We start from the raw sequence: 21,079 nt of genomic DNA, 5'->3' as shown, positions 1-21,079 counted from the left end.
TTGGACTACAGCTCTAATCATCCCTGACCATTGGTCATGCTGGCTGCTGCTCATGGGATTTGTAGCCCAATAATATCTGGAGGGCAACAGGCTAAGGAAAGCTGGTCTACTCTGACTGGCAGCAGCTTTCCAAGGTTTCAGGGAGCCTTTCCCACAATTTCCTACCTTATCCCTTTTTTACAGGAGATGCCAGGGATAAAACAAAGGAAGCTGCCTTATACTGAGTCAGATCATTGGTCCATTTGGCTCAGTATTGTCTGCACTGACGGGCAGCAGCTCCCCAAGATCTCACCCAGCCCTACCTGGAGATGCCAGGAATTGAACCTGGAATCTTCTGCATGCAAAGCAGATGCTCTGCCACTGAGCTACGACCAGTGCCCATGTACTGATGCTGCTTCAGAGTTATACGTACACTATGCATTTCTGCACTGACTGACGGCAGCTCCCCAGGATATCAGACGGGGGGTCACCCAGCCCTACCTGGAGATGCTGGAGATTGAGCCTGGGATCTTCTGTATGCAAAGCAGATACTCCACTGAGCTGTGGTCCATTACCTTCAGTAATTTTCTACCTGCCCAGTTTACTTCTGGTACATCAAGCAAGAAAATGCAGCAAGGTAGAGACCCAGAGGAGTGGTGATGGTTTAACTCCCCTCACCTGTGATCTCCATATAAATAATAGATTTGAGTTATATGTAAACAGTGCAGGCATGCAAGTAATATGTGTGGTTGCCCCAGCATGTCTAGTTTGGCCCCTGTTGGTAGGGTTCTCTACTGCCAACTTGGTGATTCACCTTGAAGCTGCCCCTCGATCCAAAGTTTCTTGATGGCCCTCACTTGTTGCTGGATTCAGTTAATGCCGGGAGGGAACTTTTGTTCCCCAATGTGGCTGAAGAACTCGATTGAAGGTTATAGAAGATGGTGGCTTTTCTCTAAGGTTGGGACAAATCTTCTCAGCTTAGAATTTTGCTAGTAAATATAACACAAAAGAAAGAGAGTGCCAGAGAGGTAATTTCATGGACTGGCACTTTTGCCACTGCTCAGCTTTTCCTAATTTCTCAATAATTCCAGGGAGCCTGTTCACCCTGACCCAAGGCATCACTACTCTTGGCTCTGAAACACTGGTCCTGGTCTCCTTTCCCCCTCCACTTTAAAAGGAAAAGGGAAGTAAATCATATTAAGGCAGGAGGAATGGAAGGATTTCTAAAGTTTGGTACAAAGGGTTTGAAGCCTGGGGTGGAATACATTTGAAATGGGCCTGGAGCAGCAATACAAAAGAAATTATGGCAGCTACTCTTCTGGTGTGGGAGTTGAATGGAATGCATTGCATCAGAGGGCAATGGCATCTTTCCCTGCACATGTTAGCAGAATCATTCTGATTTTTGCTCCCATTGCAGTGGGCACTGACCTTTGCCTGTATCTCACTGTTTACAAATGAATTTCCCACTCAAGCATCCAGCAAGGCTGTTACTTTCTTACTCTCTTTCCCTCCTTCCTTCATGAACCCCATGCTCCTCTCTCAACTCAGAGAACAGGCTTGTGATTTTCTTCAAGATCTCCTGGTGTGGAAAGCTGATGTCTTGCTTTTACTATGTGCTCATAATGTTTAGGATACAACTTAAAAGTTGCAAAGTTAAGCTTGTGTTGACCTTCAGGCTTATGCCAGCAACTCTAAAAAGTATGATTCAGTGGGGATAAGGGTTTTAGAAAAGAAGCCAACTTCCATCCATCTACCGCCTGTTGATGCCAAATGATGTGAGTATAAACAAAAGGGGCATTATCCCTGAAAATGTGTTATTCTCAGCTTCAAAATTCAAGGCAATTCAAGGAAGACAGCACAATTTGGAAATAGCTGGAGCCACCCACTTCCGCTCTAGAGATTCATGGATTTGGATCCAGTTGCTCTTCACTGGATCTCTTCCAGCTCCATGATTCTTAAGGGGAAGTCTCGTGCTGCTGCAGTGACAAGGGCAGATAAAAGAAAAATTAATATATACTTTGCATATATTAGTTCATTGAAATGTGACAATCTTGAAACTTGACTGTTATAGCTTAACTTTTCAAAAATGCCTGGAAAGGATTTTTACAAGATTTAAAAAGAGCCAGGCAGTAGTGCTTGCAGAAAGGGATCTGTCTCGCATAGAGGTGCTGCCAAGTGTGAGGGCCCCCCGTGGGCTATGGCCCTCCAGTTTGCTCCTTTCCTGGTACATTGCTTTGGCTTTTTTAACCTTTTGTTATCATTGTTGCCTTGGTGGGAGCCACACTCTTCTCCCTCCCTGACCTGGTTTGCAGAAGGCTAATATGGGAAAGTTGCTGTCTGGCTGGCTGGCACACACTGCAAAGTGAAGTGCTGCACCAGCCAGTAACTTTAAGGCTCAAGCTACCCACCATTTAATTATTAAAAATGGCTAACACCAGGATGAGAATAACTTTCCCAAACAGATGCCAGCTTTGGGGCCATAGGGCCAATGAGAGTGCCACAGCATCAGGAGGATAGATCAAGCCCCCTAGCCCTCTACCCTTGGTGCTCTCTGTCATTGGCTTCATAACCCCAAAGTTGCTGTCTGATTGGCTTAGCTTTCTGTTGTTCTTGCCCTGGGCTTAGCAATTTTTAAAATTAAAATGGTGGGCAGCTAGAGCCTCGGCAGCCAATGTAGCATTTGCTTCCTACCTTGTGCACCACTGGGGAGTCTTGGGGGATGCTTGGGGGCCACTGAGCTGTATGGTGGCACAGGCCCTGGACTTGAGCCCATTAGTTAGCAGCCCTACTGCTTTTGTGTGTGAAAACACACACAAAATTCTGTTACTTTACTTACTTACTGAATTTTGTGTGTGGTGCTGTTTGAGCTTACTACTCCTTCATTCCGGATGTTGCATTGTGGTTGCTTCTGTTGCCATGGATTGGGGCTCCCTCCTCTTTCTCTTCCTAAGCGTGTTTCTGCTTTGGGAATTTCAGAGCACTGCTTAAAATCTGTGCATTCCGATTCCTTTTGTCTTTTTTGTTAAAAAAATCCCTTTTCTTTCTCTCCCTGTGTGAAAGGCAAAACACTCTGCAGCTGAGAAAATGGCATAGCTGTTACTAATCATGGAGAGAACCAGATTAGCCAAGGGACTCAGAAGCAGCTCAAAAATCCCACAAGTTTTATAAACTTTTTAAGGATGTCTCCCAAGGCCGTGTGTGTGTGTGTGTGTGTGTGTGTGTGTGTGCGTGTTTGCCAGGTGGGTATGTGAGGGAGCAAATTCATTGCTGCTTATATAAATGAAGATGAATAAGTGGTCTGGGACATGATCCAGATCCCTGGCTCTGTTCCGTAGCTGGGGCTTGAACATCCTGAAGTGTAGTATCTCCAAAGTTTGCGCCTGCAGAACTTAAGGAAATGAGGTGAAACGAGCTTGCCTCCTTTAGTGAGTGAGACCCTTCTCTCTGGTGGAAGGTTTATTTTTAAGAAAAAGAAGTAGTCCAGTCATTGCAACAAATATGTTATATAGCTTCACAACTGATGACAGTGTGATGTCTCTTGCTTGCTCTGACCACGTGTGTTCCCTGGCACTGCGGTTTTGTTTTACAGCTGCAGGGTACATTTGAAATGTTGCAGGTGCTTTTCTTAGCAACCACCTCTTCATGTTAACAAAAACCATTACAACAGATGACTTTCAGGATTTCGCTGTTAATCTCTGCTGAAACCAGAGATTCATTTTGACATCGGTGCATACTAGAGGAACTTGGCAGGGGGTTGCTAGGGATCTTAGGGAATATCCACCCACAGACTCAAGGCTCAATTTGGAATGGGCTCACCTAGAAAAAGCTAATGTGGGCTTGATTCAGAGCAGGCCCATGCTGAGCTCATTTTAAGCTGGAGCCCACTCTGAGCTCTAGGTCTTGTTGCACTCCCGACAGTGTTATTGGGAACACAATGATGCCCAAAGGTGCCCCAACAAGCTGCTTCCCTTTCCCCCCAACTTACCTGGCAGCAGCAAGTAAAAGGCTACTCTTACAACCTTGATTAGCTCTCAGAATGCTGCTGCAACACAGTTACCTGGGCTTTCCCCTGGGCTTCCTAGTAATAAACCTACATTTCTTAAGGGTGTTGGCACCCACAATGCTGCTACAGTGTTCCAGGGCCCAATAACCACTGCAGCAGGAACTTTTCTCTATGCTGTTGCCACCAAGTCAGTTTCAGCAGGAAACGGAAAGGGTCCACTATGGTGATGTTAATAGTGGGAGGGGGAGGGCTGCTACTGGGGCCAGGGCAAACTTTGGGTGAGCTGAGCCCAAAGTTTGGAAAAGTTTGTGATTAGTTCAGAAGTTCCAAATGAAAGAAGCTTGTACTCTGAACATCTCGTTACAAATTTTGGCAACGTCACTGACATAAACAAGTTTAATAGTCTGAGAATGTTAGTTGGGGGCAGGGAAGCAAACCTAGGGACCACTAAGAGAGTTCTCAGCACCCTCACCAATCAACAATTCCCACAATTCAGTCAGGGAACATATGCTTGTGGGGTAAAGAGCCACTGAAATGTCGCAAAGCATGTATTAAGATGCACTACTTCAGAAAATAGAACCTTCCCCTCTGTTGCCTTAGATTGGCTCTGACAGTTGAGGAACAACAAGTGGCTTATAATTCTTTAGGTTTCTTTTCCGGGTCAGGTTAGCTAGTGCTTGTGGCTTTGGGGAGTTTTGCTTTCCCTTTCAGTGTTTGGCTTTGCTCAGTTGCTTGAGTCTCTTGGAGCTATTTCTTCCACAAGCACTGTCCCGTTTCTTCTGGCTCACTGTGGTCTGGAATGCATTGTATAGGTCTGTAGGGAGTTGGTAGGTAGTGGGTGGGATTGTCAGACCTTTGGAAGCAGGGTGGATCATGTGGGTTATCGGTCCTTTCCAACTCCTTGAGCTGACTTTTCTCTTAACTCTTGTATCTGCCTATCCTGCCAACTGTTTCCTGGACCATTAAAACGAACATGTTGGAGCAAGGAGGAGGAAGGTATGAGGATAAGAGGAGATATATCTCTGTGACAGAGATGTCCACATTGTCAAAGAACATTTGGCAACATCAGATGCATGGAAGCTGATCACCAAAAAAACCAATCAGACTGTTAAGTTTCCCTGCTCTAAGTACACCCCACCAAAATCAATGCCCTGGTTCATATGTTTACAAATCTTATCACAGCACCCCCCTGCCACAGCCATGCAAGAGGAGTAAAGTATGATGCAAAGCATCCATGCCAATGCCGGATTCTCCAGAAGCCCTGCTTAGAAGGGGAGAGAGGAAATGAGCAGGGCCTCCTGGGGATTTGGCTTCAGATGAACTTCATGGCTAATGCTGTCTCCAGTGCAGCTGCTTCATTATGGGGTGATCTTTAAATGTATGAACTGGGTCAATGCAATTTTGAGTTGTGCTTGGTTGTGGGTTTTTTTTTACTATAGTTTGCTAGCAGAAATTGAATGACTTGCCTATTTCCTCTCCTAATTAATTGATGCCTCTATACCATGTCCTCTTTCTTTCCAATGCCAGGACATAGCCCAAAGATCTGAATACTGACCCATAAAGATGTTTTAAATGCGTTAAAGCTCATCCCATGCTTGAAACCCCACTTTTCTCACAGTACAATTGAACTTTCAGGAGTACAGTCACCACGGGAGAAGTTGCCAGAAGAAACTGAAGCTCCCATCAGGAGACGTACAACCAGTGAAGGCCAGTATGAGAACAGTCCCCAGGACTCTAGTTCACCACGAAGCCCCACAGTTCGTTCTCCAGTTCACTGTGTCTCACCAGAGGTAGTCAGCACCATCGCTGCCAACCCTGGAGGAAGGCCCAAGGAGGTGCTTTTCTTTCTCTTTTTAAAATTATTTTTCCTTCTGACCTTACTGTTCGCGTGAATGGAAACACAGAAGGGCATGTAGCCTTTTGACCTCAGTGCTTGATAGTAGGCAGAAAAGGCCAGGGTTTTGAAGGGGAAAGAATTTAGTTCGGCAGTGGAATGGAGTAAGTAAATGATGCATGCATAGGTGGCCCTTCCTAAATATTCCTTGGGTGGAAGTGTCTTCTTCAGTTTTGGAGGTGATTGCAATAATTTGGGGCTCTGAAATTTCCACGGTTGTTCCCACTTTCAGCATCATAAATGACGGAATACCAGTTGCAACCTGTATTGCTGTTGTTATTAGTATTAATATTATTAGAATTTGTTACGCGTCCTTCACCCAAAGGCCCCACGGCAGGTTACAACAATTTTGAACACATAATTAAAAGCAGTTAAAACAACCTAAACAACATCACACAAAATAGGGTGGGTCCTAAAAATAAACATCTCATTCCAATTCTTTTGATTCCCACCTTTCAAAAACCTACCCTTTGTCAAATGTGTTATGGAAACAGTCGACAACCGTTATTCTATTCAGCATAATGCATGGCTTTACAATTTTGCCGAAGAGTCAGGAAAAAGCCTGTTTTCCATACAGTACTGAATATTTTAATTGTCCTTGAAAATGGAAATGGACTGCCTTCAAGTCGATTCCGACTTATGGTGACCCTATGAATACGGTTTTCATAGTAAACGCTATTCAGAGGTAACATTACCTTCCTCTGAGGCTGAGAGGCAGTGACTGGCCCAAGGTCACCCAGTGAGCTTCATGGCTGTGTGGGGATTCAAACCCTGGTCTTCCAGGTCGTAGTCCAACACTATTAACTAGTGTAAATACAACAGCTAAGTCAACATTTTAAGAGGACCATTCTAATTTTTAAAAGAGAATGATAAAAAAATTGGTTACAAATTGACACGTGTTGCTGAAACTGGAAAGAGCCACCACCATTTCCTCCTATTCTGGTCATTCTCTAGTTGTTTCCAGACTGCCAGTATTTTGCAGGAGGGATTTGAGTGCATATTGGAAATTTAGGTTTGCACAAATGAAGTGCATTGAATCACTCTCACCCTAGCACAACAAATCCACTTAAAAAAACCCACAAACACATGGGTTTTTGCAAATAGGAAAGTGACAGGGAAATCCATTTAAAACTGTGGCATGAATGTCAGTGGGCGGGAAGATACATAACTTCCATGCAAACAAACCAGGGTGAATGCTCATTGTTGTATAATCACCCTGCAAACAAATCAGAATGAATGCTAAGTAAAGACCAGACTTAAGCTTTGTGCAAGCAAAGCAGGATGAATGCTTGGTTAAGAGGTCATCTGAAGGAGCCCTTCCTGCCAGTATGGGGATCAGAAGATAATCATGGAAGCAAAAATTTCTCTGAAATTAGGGGTGGAAGAAAGGGATGAAAAGACAAGAAAGGGAGTCATAGGGTTTAAAACTAGGACCAGATCAGGGGGAAAGGCATCTTGCAAAAAGAAGGCAGACATTCCTCCTGCCCAATTTGCTAATGAGAGGACAGAGGGGTACTGAATGTTGGGAACTTACTCTGCTTTCTCTTCTCTCTCTCTTTGACAGCCCCATCTCCACAGCTACAAGGAGGCCTTTGAAGAGATGCAGGGAACCCCTCCAAGCAGTCCACCCTCCAGTGGTGGTGAGACCTCTCCCCCAACCCCTGCCTTCCCTGTCTCACCACAAACCCCTTACAGTAACCTGTGTAAGTTCCATGGCCTGGGCAAAGGGATGGGAGAGGGGCATTGGTGGATGGCTTTGGCAAAGCCAGTCTTAGAAGCATTTGGTCAAACCGTTCTCAGCTTCCCAACACCCACCACCATTTTAATCACACCCTCATTTTCTCGTTTCTGTCCATCTGCCAGTCTTGGCTGCTTCCCCCATCACCTTTCATCTCTGCTTGATGTAAATTTCTCATGATACCACCAATAAGTATGCATTCATCCACAATAATTCTAATCACAACAAAGTTTTGCAATTCTTGGGGGCGTAGAATACGATCCGAGCTATTAGCTACCAGCAAGTGGTGAAGAGGAGCCACATTTCTAGATGTCAACATGAACCATAACAATAGAGCCCTGTGTTGTCTCCTGCACTCTCCTTCACATTGCCTACCAGATATGAAGGTTCACTATTGTTTAAAAAATTTCAGAGTGGTGGCATTGCAGCAAACAAGAAAGAGTCTTGTAGCCACTTGACTTTTTTGTTAGTCTTCAAGGTGCCACAAGACTCTTTTGTTTATTGTGTAAAGGTTTTGCAGTTAAGACAGAGCAGAACTGCACAACATATCATACACTAAGCTGAGTGAAGCCCACCAGCCACGTATGGTGGCCTAATTGGGGCTTGGTAATCCTCTTGTGCTTATTGTCAATTTGGGATCACAATCTTGGGGTGTGGTGTGGTTGTTAAACCATGGTATATGCCTGGTGGACTTTATTTGGCTTTGTAGGATGTCAGTTGTGGAGGTCTATTTTAGAGAAACCCATTTCATTTGGTACGTAATACATGCCTGCCTAGATGTTGGGGGGGGGAATAATTAAATTAGCTGGACATGTCAAAAACTTGCTCTCCCTAGCATGGACCAAAGCACAAAGTTGGCTTAAAAAGAAGGTCATATAATACTCAGAATAGTTTCCTCATATATATTAGCAACACTTAGTAGTTAATCATACAAGGTATGAAATGTACTTATAACAATGACATGATTTATGAACCTCTTTGACAATACTTTCATAGGTAAATTTGCTTTCTTGCTGTGGAAATTTTATTCTGTACTGTGAAGATTCCCAGTTCATAAATTCTAGATGGTCATACATTCTGGTCATTGTTATTATGAATGAAGAATTTCCCATCCTGTGAAGTATCTGGAAGGATCATGGATTTTAATCAGTAATTATATTTCCCTGACTGACATATAAAAGCATATGTTCAAGCCCCTGTGCGTAAGCTACAGAAATCCCTTTGGTCTGATCATTCAGAGATATGCTGACCAGTGTAGTGTTCCAGGGATTTATTTATTTTTTCAATGTATTTCAGGAGGAAACAGTAAAATGCTCCATCCATAAAACTGCTGTTACACATGTCAGTCAGTCACAGCACCTTTAACTGCCTTTCTAGACATAAAAACAATACCCCAAACCTGCCAATATTGATGAGACAGAAAAAAGAAACGGGTTAAGCCTAACACCTGAGCCTAGCTATGGAATGTCCCAAAAGAGATTTATTTAAAGTATGGATGTTTGGCATGCAGATCCTACTTTAGGCAATTTTTATGTGGCTTCCTGTCTCTTTGGGGGGGGGGGGCAGCTGTTTTGTGCAGATGGGATGAAAATTAACCCAAACCCTAAAGACCCGCTTGAAATACCTCCACAACAGGACACATGCTTATGCAGAACAGATGGAGAGATGCATTCTTTGTGGGGAAAGAGCCACTGGTCTTCTATCCCAAACACACAGTGTTTTGGACCCTTTTTCCAGTTTGATCTACTCTCTATTTGCACTTCCAAAAACTGCCAGTTGTAAATTGGAACCAGATCATGTAGTGTACAAAATCTTATAAAAATGAAGTGTGGCATTTAAAGCAGGGCCCACAGGACCATCCTATCTGGGCTGCCAACCTCTCCTCCCAGATCCTGCCCTTCTGCAGCTACATTTTCCACACTATTCAAATGTTTCTGCCAATCAGCTGAGCAGTGGGGGAGGGGAAATCTCAGGGAGGTTGCATAAGGAGAGCTTAAAGGAAATATGACCCTGTTATATGGATGTGTCTGAATTGTGGGAGTGTGGATATGTGAATGGGAGGGGTGTGTGAATGAGTGGATGTGGATGAATGGGGCGTGGATGTTTCAATGGGTGGATTTGGGTGGATGGGTGGATTTGGGCAGCAGGTGGATGGATGTGAATGGGGCATGTATTTGTGTATGTGCCCACTGCGTGTATATGGACCCCAGAAGGTTACTCATAAGGGAATGTAGTCCTCAGAAGGAAAAAGGTCCCCCAACCCTGATTTGAAGTAAGCACTAATTGATGGCAAGGTGGGATACAAAAGTAACAAATCTCTATGTCTTTCTCTTTCTCTCTCCTTTTGGACTCCAATGATGGGGCATAAATTTAAGAAAGAGGGAGAGAGAGCATATCCCAGATAAAACATTTTTTTCCATATGTGTGTACATGTATGTGTGCATGGGCACACACACACATTAAATGTCTGGTTTCTGTTCTAGAAGGATGTCATTTTAGAACATTTACTGCGTTGCACATCTGTTACATCTTCGGTCCTCAAATGGAAGTCAACAACATGTAGATATGCTTTTTTTTAAATGCAGGTTTGAATATTTCAAAAAAGGAATGAAAGAATGAAAGAAAGTTGAGGACAAAGTACCCTTGAGATGGCAAAGCCATCAACAGCAAAAATGCTATAGCATCAGTGGGTGCAAATGTACCTTTACAGTCCAAAGCTTGGAGAACCAGAGGCCAAAGAGGTGCATGTACTCTTTCATCTCTAGCTCTTCAGTGGAAGGGACAAATATAGCGGCAAATGTCTCTCTCTCTCTCTCTCTGTACTGGAATCCTTCACAGGCCATCTTTGACAGGTGGAAGGCTCTGCCCACCTGTCAAAGCTCAAAGGGTCTGACTGGTGCTGAGAGTGCGTCATCAAAGTTATAGGAAGCCCCTTTGAAGTCTGTTTACATCTGGTCAGTGCTGTCAACAAGCCCCACTGGCAAAGGAACAACCAGGAGGTCACTTTAAGCTCTGGTTTGTTCCTTTGTAGCCATGTCCTTAACTGCCTCACACCTGATGTTACATATGAAGTGTGGAACAGGTCAGTATTGTTTGAGGAAAATGACCCCATGGGCCAAATTGAGACCTGTAAATGAGCCCAATCAAGCCTTTGGGCCAATTTAGATACCAGTATATACACTGCTATACCCAAATATGGAATTTAAGTGTTTAGATAATATTTATCAGGGTTGCTTTTCTTAGATAGATCACATTTGAAGTTGTATCAGGCCAACATAGAGGCACTGTCTTGTAGACCATTTAGCTGAGTGATTAGTTACCTTACTCTCAGCTGACAGGTATTCCACCCATCTGACAAAGAAGTTCCAAAGGAAGTAGCTGATTTGAGAGAGTCATTCCTGACAATGAAGTTGTACTGTGACAGTAGCTTGTAAGTTGTATAGTGCAGTTAAAATATAAGTATAATTGTGTAAAGTAAAATGGAAATGGACTGCCTTCAAGTCGATCCCGACTTATGGCAACCCTATGAATAAGGTTTTCATGGTAAGCGGTATTCAGAGGGGGTTTACCTTTGCCTTCTTCTGAGGCTGAGAGGCAGTGACTGGCCCAAGGTCACCCAGTGAGCTTCATGGCTGTGTCGGGATTCAGACCCTGGTCTCCCAGGTTGTAGTCCAACACTCTAACCACTACACCACACTGGCTCTCTGTGTAAAGTAAGTCCATGTTATTAAATGCTGCACATCTGACATGTTTATGCCATGGATGCTGCTGCTATAAGCCCAGGCATTGTAATCCACAGACGTCTCAAGATGTCAGTGGTAGCTCAGCTTCTGAAGCTGTGAGAGAAAACCTGGTCTTTAACTTCCTATTGCATGCTCTGTCTCCTTTACTTTTTTAGTCAAGCATGCCTCTGACTAATCCTTGATAACTTGGTGGTGGGTTTTTAAAGTAATTCATTTGGCTTTGAACAGTTCTGCCAGTATTTCATCAGGCCAGTGCTAACATGGGTAAATGTAAACTAACAGCAGTGGGTCAGTGAACAACTGGGAAACAGCAAATATCTCCAAGTAGGGATATTTTCAGAGCATTATGACTCTAAACTGGAAACTATACTGTTGCTTCCAGAAGAGGCTAGCTTGTATTACAGAATAGCCCTGGTACTCCCACATATTAGCGCTCTAGTTATTAGCACCTACTGTGATTCATAGATTTTAGCAGGTATTTTTTAAAACCTAGCCTCCTTCTTCCCAATGCAGAGCGAACCATAACATAGATATGTAGCACCAAGGTGAATGAGTCCCTGAGAAATAGCAGCAACAAGTAGCTTAATGCTTAAAACAAGTCCTAAAGTTATAGGGAAAATAGAATCTCCCACACTTCAGCTGTGTCTCCTTCAGACAGTCCACTAACATTGACATATAAGGGCCATAGTGTTCACATTTCAACGTCTGAATAAGAGTACATCTGATCCTCATAATCCTAGCTTGGCTAGGCTGTGTAATCTGCTTGGTGAGCACCTCACTGTCAGTGCAGAAAGTGTCTTAAAAGTCCTTTGCTGGGAACATTTATATGCTTTTAGTTGTATAACACGAGAACAATCAGCGTAGCTTAGTTGTGACTTCCATTGCTTTCCAGGGAACACACAGCACAATCCCATACATTTTTTCTCAGAAGTGATAGTGATTTCAGTAGAACTTACTCCCAAATAAGTGTGCAAAGCCTTCATCATGACTGACTCTTGCTTTACATGTACAGCTGTGATATAGCAGAGATGTCCATTCATTCTGGTTCTGTTGAGTTAGGATGATGTTTCAAAAGCCTTCTGCAGCCTGGGCCTGCTACTTATTCTTAGAGTAGAAGACTGAAGGTAGCTTTACAGTTAAGTATGTGACTGTATAGCTTGACCGCTGAACAGTTCCAGATCCGCTTTGTGAATAATTTTGGTAACAATGGGCTATATTAAACTAACTCATTGCACTAGTGGAAGCCAGTGCAAGGATTCCCACTAGTGCAACAAGACTTTCCCCTCCTTGCCAAATCTGCTCCAGAGGGCCAGGAGAACCCCCAGAACAGCATGCTGGGGGGAGGAAAGGGGAGATAGTTCCATCAGACAACCAGAAATGCTTGTGCTGACAGAGTAATCTGCTTAGCGCTGTGTTAAACACATGCCTATCATCTTTAACCACAAACTGTCAACAAAGTCCACAAGACTTGCACAGTTTGAGGACAAAAATAAAGTGCTGTATAGGCTCTGGAGGATGCAGATTGATCACTGAGCTATTTGATATTTTCGACATTCAATTGCTGTTTGTGGAATCGTTTGTTTCCCAGTCACTTATTGGCACTGAGCAATGAATCCTAGCTGGCCAATGATGAAATATATGCTCTTGGTAACTGGCTTTCCTTTAATGTGCCTCCCTGCCTCCTCCCTCCCTCCCTCCTTCTGCTGTGACTCCGGCGTGGGTGCCCATCTGAAGCCGTAAGTCAGAGGATTGCAATGCAAGTAATGGAGAATGTGTCAAATGTTTCCTTAATCGACAATAGTACTTCACTTGTCTGGGTACGCCCACTATGCAAGAACTTGAGCTTCATGTTAGAAAGCGTAAATTGTTTGGAGCTGGTGAAGTGTGCTATCAGTAGCAAAGATAGCAGGAGAATGAAAAAAGGAAAGAAACCCACATTAGAAAGAGATTTTGTGAGACTTGCTCTTTCATACACATCTCACTTATACATCTGCATCTATTTGCTCCATTGCTGCTTACTGTGCTATATATTGTGTATATATGCATGGCAGTCCTAAATGTTATTCTTCTTTTTGATTGGCTAGGCATCAAACATATGTTGATGAAATTGTGCAAATACTCTGTTGATTCATGTCATCAGTGTAAGCATCCACATCTACATATATGATGTATGCTGTTTGTGGCATACAATGCCATTGGTATACAATGTTTAGGAATCCCTCTTCTTGTCTCGTGATCTTTGCAGATGCCATGTCTACCTTGTGGCAAAACTGTGACATAGGATGATGTCATCTATTCATTCATGATTGTTCTTCAAACATCCTGGTAATGGGATGGGAATGCTGTGGTCATTTGGTACCAAGGTTGTCTCTGCTTTTCCTTGGGTTGTTTTCCTGAGCACATAGAGAGAAACCTGGAAGTTTTTGCATTAACCTTATAATCTCCCAAAGAGCCATAAATGGGAAGTATGGTGGAGATGTAGTGAAAACTTTTCAATGTTTGGAAAAGAGAGAGATGGAAATGTGGATGTATCTGCCCTGCAGATATTTTCAAGGGATGTTCCATAAAGAGGAACAGAGGCAGAAGGATTACAGTCCTGTGCAGTTATCAGATGCAGTCCAGATAAATTAATCAGTGATCCAGTGCTGCTATGGAACATGAGCACTTAGTTCCATGTCAGTGGGACTTAGGGCTTGGACTACTTGTTGCTTCATTACAGGCTCAGTACAGCATCTGAAAAGACATCTGTAGTTACACTCTTGCTATTAGAGCAAACATAATATGGTAGATGTTGGGCCGAGATCTAAAATGTGAATAATATAAAACTATTTGTCATGCCATTAGAAGCTGGAGGCATGTGTTTTGAATAAGGATAAGCTCTGACTTGCTGAAAATCTGGAGTAAGTTGACCTTGCACATAATTCCACAAAAGCTACCATTAAGGGAAAAAAACTGTCACAAATATTTATCACAGTCATTGTTGGGCACATGAATACCAAATGTCCTTGACCAGTTGCACCAAGTCTGGTGCCAACACAGGGCAAGATGTTAGAGTTGGCTGTAGAATTGTAGCCCTAGCAAGTGTTCTGGGATGATGAAGTCCTCTCAGCTACGTGCAAACCTTGGAGAGACATCTTGACAAAAGAGCTTGATAAGACATTAGTAAGACTATGGCATTAATAAATCTTTATTCCCAGTATGCCAAAGGCAGAGTTTTCAGCTTCCATTTTGTAGATCTGCTTGCTTTAAGAAATCACACACTACTGAAGAGATAGCACTCTCTACTCTCCAGCAATTTTTAGGTTCTTTTTCTTTTATGCACATAGACTTGGAAGGCTGGCTTGATCTCTTATCTTCAAAGGGGAAGCTATTTCTTAGCCAAAGATGTAGGGGGCCTACTGTCGGCAGCTCCATTCTCATGGTTTCAGGAGACCACTCACCCTGAGCAGTTCCAGTCATAGCCAGGATTCAGTTACAATCATGTTTTTTAGCTTTTGCTATAAACTGCCATTTAACAACAAAGCTGGCGATATCTGGATTTCTTACCTTTGCAATTTAATTCATCTATTTATGTTCTGCTGTTAAATTTCTCTCTCCCTCTGTCTTTTTGACAACAGTGCGATCTCCACCAGGACTGGCTAAAACTCCGCTGTCAGCACTGGGCCTAAAACCTCATAACCCAGCTGAGATCTTGTTGCAGCAGACGGGAGGTAAGTGAAAGTAGTGCAGTAACGGAGAGGCTGGTATCATGGAGAATAGCAACATTGTTTGATATTATATGTTGTCTGTCCAGCCTGTTGCCCCATTTCCAATATGGAAGATGCACAAAGTTTGCATTAAGTAGTTTTAAAGATATCAAATGCATGCAGACTTTATTCACCCCATCTGAGATAGATTTACAGCTTTTCTTCCCTCAGCTGGACAGCACCAGCTGTTCTAGCAAATAGTCTTGCTGTTCTTGCAGTCTTTGTTCAAATCTTACTAAGCCCGGGCCTTGATATTGCCCCTGTGGTGGTGAGTTCTATCAGCCGTCATCAAGGTCTGTGGTATGAAAAGTTGTTTTCTGTCCTCAGTTCTGCTCTTGCCTATTTGATGTTCAAATATTCTTTAGTTCCTTGTTTAGTTTTAATTATGGATGGCATTGGGAGATAAATGTTAAGTTAAAGAACCAAGGCAGATTTGGGAGGAAAATACAAATCAGATTTGAACTTATTTGTCTATCTTGGATACCAAATGTCACAGAACTTGGATTTCAACTATAAGGCTCAGATTTTGGATGCACATTCTGAAATTTGCGGTGAGCCTGAAATTCCTCATAATTTTGCCCTTAAAGGGCTTTTTTGTACAGATTCAATCATATGCAACTCTTCTATGGCACTGATCCAACTCAAATAATCTGCAGCTTATTGCATGTGATATGGTCTCTGGATGGGGAACCACATCTCCCCATATGCTTCAAAAGACACATGCAGCTAATTCATTGGGGCTCAGATAAGTATCTCATCGGGATACCGATGAAGTTGACTCTTCTTAACACGATTGAGGCACAAAGGAATGACATCTTGAAATTTTCAATTATTTTAAACCACTGTTCTTCATCCTTGGATCCTCAGATGTTGTCAGACTATCATCAACTCCAGCCAGCTTAGCTAATGGCCAAGGATAATGGGAGTTATAGTCCAACAACATCTGAGGACCCTAAACTGAAGAACGGTGGTTTAAACTGTAGTAACCCACCCTGGAACCTCAAGGTGAAGGGCGGGATGATGATGATGATGATATCAGTATCTGGGGATTTACATTTATATGCAGAATACAAATCAGTGAGTTACTGGGTGTGACCCTGCGTATAATATTCAGTATTGTTCCAGTTTTTGTAGGTACACAGATGTTGAGACCTTGTTTCAGTAACTAAGATATGCTACTTAGTATAAAATTGCTCTAATGGAATATATTTCAAGCCACTCTTTAAATAGGCGATGGTTATGCAGCTACATTGTACCTTGGAGAACGTACATCAAAGCAAAATAGTAAAGCAAAGACTTTACTCTTTTGAAATACTTGCAGAGAATTAGTTAGAATATTGCTCTCCCATCCACCCAGAGGCCAGGACTTACTAACATCTGGTAGGTCCCAGCTAATGATACGGTGGAAAACTGATGTGGCACCTTGGCTTTATTTATTTTATCTTCCTGCGTGCCACTCTCTTTTAAATTCAAACTTTTGGCACTCCATTTAGCTTAACCTATAAGTGGAGACAATCTAAACAAAATTAGTGCCAGGATTTATTTGTGTGTGTGTATGCTTACCCATCATAGCAATCTCTCTCTCTCTCTTCTACTTTACATGTGGTTCTCATCTCACAGACTGTTTGAGAGGCTCTGTGCTAATGAAACTTTAACCTGACAGACTTTTGAATGAAGAAATACCTCACTTCTGCCTCTTCCCTGTAAGGAAGCCCTTGACCCCACTGCTAAGTGCTCCCCTGTTATAGATTAGCTGTCCCAGGTTGTTCCAGATGGATTCCAGATCATGTGTACGCAAGACCCCTTCCTCCATCCTCCTTTTAGGGTTCTGCTGTGTTCTCTTTTAAAAGTGTCTAAAAAGCCCCTTTTAAAGTGCTTTAAAGTCTGGTGAAATGGGTTAGAACGGAATGGTGAACTTTCCTGACTGAAATCAGCATTGGAGTGAGAGCTTGAGCTTACGCTATGAATAAAACAAAACACCTCTGGATGGTTCCCACAGTACTGGATGGGCAGCAGTAGCTTAAAACACAGTTTTATAGCTGTGATGTGAAGTATTAGATGGGTGCATGAAGGCAGTCTGTTAAGTAATGGAAAGGCTCAAAAATCTCATTAGTAATAGTGAGTATTTCAATGAAGTAGATCAGTATTATTATCACTGCATTTCAGATGGGGCGGGAAGGCAAAAGGAGAATTAGTTACTGGCAGAGGTAAGATTCAAACCAGGAATTTATTGACTCACAGTCCAGACTTCTAGCCACTGTGCTACACCAGGTCTCGAACTGAGAAAGACAAATTGCTAGTATTTGTAAATCCTAAATACACAGTTACCCTGATCAATCCCGTTACCATTGACACACCAGATCAATAGAAGACAATAATCCAGGGCAGGGCCAGAGATTGGCATGGTCAGGCACCTGCCAATGGTTCTGGCCCCAGGGTCTGGAGTGGCCCATTGCCAGCCCTGCTCGCCCTGCTGGTGGGGCTCCTGCTCAGCCTGGCTGGTCCCCTGTTTGCATCTGCTATAGCCCCACCTGGCACTGCTGCTTGCTGCTGTTACTCCCCTTAGACATGTTTACCAACCACAAATCAGACCCAAGTAGAGACTCAGCTGCCTTCCACCCAGAAGCACTGCTGCCACCACCCACAGAGCAAACACATCTTAGAGGAGCCAGTGAGTGACTGGCAATGATGCCAGCAAGCAGTGGTACTGTGTTGGGCCAAGGCAGGAGCAACCACTCCTCCACTTCCTCCAGATATGTTTAACTGGTGGGCAGTGGTACTTTTAGATGGACTTAGATTGTCCTTACTGAGCACTTTGTTTTGTCAACACCAGGCACTGCATTTTGGGCAATCTAAGATGGTGGCCACCCATAGCAGCTGAGCTCCAGTTGCAGAGGAGCTGAGATATTGCAAAATTGTTTTCCAGTCTGTTAGCTTAGGTGTGTCACGCAACACTTAGTTTGCTTGTCGTATCTTAATTATCAGTGGCATTTGCTTAGGAAACCTCTGTGACTATATAAACTGTCCTCTGCAGATAGTTGGCACCATGCTGATATTAATGTGTTCCAAAGTCCTGTTTGCAGAGGGACATATGTGTGTCCATTCACCCACAAAAGTGGAGGGTATAGATGATATGTAAGGAGCCTACATGTGCTGGGGTGTACATATGTAGGCCCCTGTTCCGGGGGGGTGGGAGCTTGAATATATGGAGGTCAGGGACAGATGAAGTAGTGATCGTGCTGCCCCTTCCCCTCCACCCTTTGCAATGGTAACACTTAACGTCTATATAGTGCCTCAAAAGTACAAACTTTTCACATGCATCATGTTGTAAACCTTAGAACAACCTTGTCGGCACTACTTTTCTTCCATGTTGCATATAGGGGATGGAGAAAGAGTGGCTTGCCTAAAGTCACCTGGTGCAAATTCATGGTAGAGGTGACGTTCAAACGTGGGACTTCCTACTTTGCTACTTTACACCAGCTCACTTTCATTTGTACACCTAGTAGCCATCTTCACAGAACTATGCTCCTCAATGTTTTCAGACCAATGACCAATCCTTAGACCAGACATGCATTTGGGAACTCCCTTTTTACATTTTGCACCATGTATTTCTACATGGTGACCCACAAACAGGTCCCTATCACCAATTGGACCAATGCCCCAGAAGCACTTTTGTTGAAGACTCTCACCAAAACAATACCTAAGCATGGTATTGTCGGTGTGTGCGTATAGAGATCATACAAAGAAGAAATTCTAGGGACGCATAGATCAGTAAATAAGCCAGGCCAGGCAAGTTTCTTGTAAGAGTCTTTACTGACAAAAATACTAAAGAACAGTTCTCTCTCTCCAAACTACTTTCCCCCACACCAGAGCTTCTGCAAGTTCCTTCTTATCTACTTGCCCGCCAGCTGCTGACCTTGACAAACCTGGCGCTCTGTTCTGCTCTGCTTAACCCGTTTATTGCACTCACTAAAAATCCCTGTCTGTGAGTCTCATAGCTTGCTTTACTGAACAACAGCCCCCACCTGAGACTCACAGATTACAAAACTACATGTTCATTGTTACTTTTATACAATCTAACTTTTCATTTCAATACACATCAGTACATGTTTCCTTACAGTATCTATTTACATTTACATTTCAGTTTTTTTTCTTTATTCATACAAGTTTTACAGAGTTTTGTTCACTTTTATTTGATAACACTCATTTATATTTCATTCTTCAATACAGTATTTCCACATGAGATCCATTGTTTCTTTGTCTATTGGCCCTTCTTTCTCCCATTCTACGGGATGTTCATCTGTTTCATCATTCTTTTGTGTAACGTTAAATGTGAATCTATGAGGTGGTTTTCCTTTCGTTTTTCTTTCTGACCGTCTAACAGTATCTATTTCCATTTCTTCCTCACTCTCAATTTTACTTGGTCCTGCACCTGTGTCTGCACTTGTTCCTGCACTAGTACCTGGCACCTCTTTATCTTGCATTGCTATGTCTTCACTTCTCAGTCTTTTCACAGTACGTTTGCCACTTTGAATTAAGTCAGTCAATGCGGTTCTTAATGGTATTTGATGCCCAAAAGGAACATCTGCTGCTTCCTGCTTGCTCGCACTATCAAGTATTACTGTTTGACTGTCTCTCCAAGGTTTATCTATCACCTTTATGCTTCTACTTAATACTAATTGTTGTTTCTCAGGCAACCAAATTCTATAATATGAATTCTGAAATCCCAAAATACGACCTGCCTGAGCTCTTGAAGCTAATTTACCATGCCTTTTCTGCTTTGACACATGCATCCAGCATTTTGCTCCAAAACGCTCTATGTGTTTCACCCTGGGTTTTCTTCCAGTCAGTTTCTCATATGGAGACATGCCTATTACTCTGTGCACAAGGCGGTTCTGAATGTAAGCAGTGTACAGAATACATTCACCCCAATAGGTGTTATTCATATCTGCATCAGCCAGCATGGCTCTCATTGAATCCTGCAGTGACCGGTTCCTCCTCTCTGCAGTTCCGTTGGAGGATGGGCTGAAGGGAGCAGTGAGACTTTGGATTATTCCCTTCTTTTCCAAATATGTTTTAAATGAATTACTGGTAAATTCACCACCTTGATCTGATTTGATATTTTTGATAACAACCCCATATTGTGTCTCTGTCCTCTGTATAAATGCCTTTAATTTATCTTCTGCTTCACTTTTCTTTTTCAATAAGAACACATGTGTAAATCTGGAAAAATCATCTACAATCACTAAATAAAATCTTGCCCCACCTTTTGAACACTGGAAAGGTCCAGCCAAATCCACATGTATGAGCTGATAGGGTTTAGTGGTAGTACTTTCACAGCTCTTATTTACAGGAGTCACCGTCATTTTTGTTTTATAACATACCTCACATTCATCCACATGCTCACAATGTGTTAGTTCCAAATCTTGACTATGCTTTGGAGTATTTTTCACTTTCTCAAAATGTGCGTGCCCTAATTTTCTGTGCCATTCATGTATACAGTTTTCGTGTTTGTTTTTATTTACTCCTATCCAGGCACACGTGGGTTTATCAAGCTTGCTCTCTACCATAAACATTTGGTTCTGTAATTTCCCTTGCATACAGATTTCACCATCTTTTCTCACAAAACATCTATCCCCTTCAAATGTAATTTTACAACCTATTTGAGCTAGTTTTCGTACCGATAGAATGTTATATTTTAAACCAGAAACTAATAACACATCTGTCAATATAGTTCCCAAATTACTTAACTTAAGCGTGCCTCTTGCAATTGCGTCCTGAGTCGATCCGTCAGCCAGATAAATCTTCTCCTGCACTGGCTTTGATGTGTAAAATAAACTAGAGTCTGTGATCAGGCAATTAGACGCTCCGCTGTCTAACAGCCATTTAGAGTTAATTAGTTTATTGTCCTCCTTAGTAATAAAGTTCACGCTTGTTCTCTGACGTCCAAAGTCCCTGTTATTTCTCTTCTTACTT

General features: G+C 42.7%; 1 protein-coding gene across 18 annotated transcripts in view; it reads left to right on the top strand.

Moving 5' to 3' along the window:
- The window catches only part of TNS1 (tensin 1), a 471,254-nt gene that overhangs the window by 401,785 nt on the left and 48,390 nt on the right, over positions 1 to 21,079 (top strand). For 14 of the 18 annotated variants that reach the window (XM_061609240.1, XM_061609243.1, XM_061609246.1 and 11 more), the window contains 3 exons: positions 5,618 to 5,817; positions 7,441 to 7,579; positions 14,975 to 15,067. In XM_061609240.1, coding sequence (XP_061465224.1) covers positions 5,618 to 5,817; positions 7,441 to 7,579; positions 14,975 to 15,067 — 432 coding nt within the window. The remainder of the gene's footprint in view (positions 1 to 5,617; positions 5,818 to 7,440; positions 7,580 to 14,974; positions 15,068 to 21,079) is intronic. The other 4 variants (XM_061609248.1, XM_061609247.1, XM_061609245.1 and 1 more) reach the window with 1 other exon arrangement.

The sequence above is a fragment of the Rhineura floridana genome, chromosome 2 (assembly GCF_030035675.1).
Source record: "Rhineura floridana isolate rRhiFlo1 chromosome 2, rRhiFlo1.hap2, whole genome shotgun sequence".
Classification (NCBI taxonomy): Eukaryota; Metazoa; Chordata; class Lepidosauria; order Squamata; family Rhineuridae; genus Rhineura; species Rhineura floridana.
The sequence above is the reverse complement of the archived record's forward strand: the minus strand, read 5'-3'. Positions and strand labels throughout refer to the sequence as shown.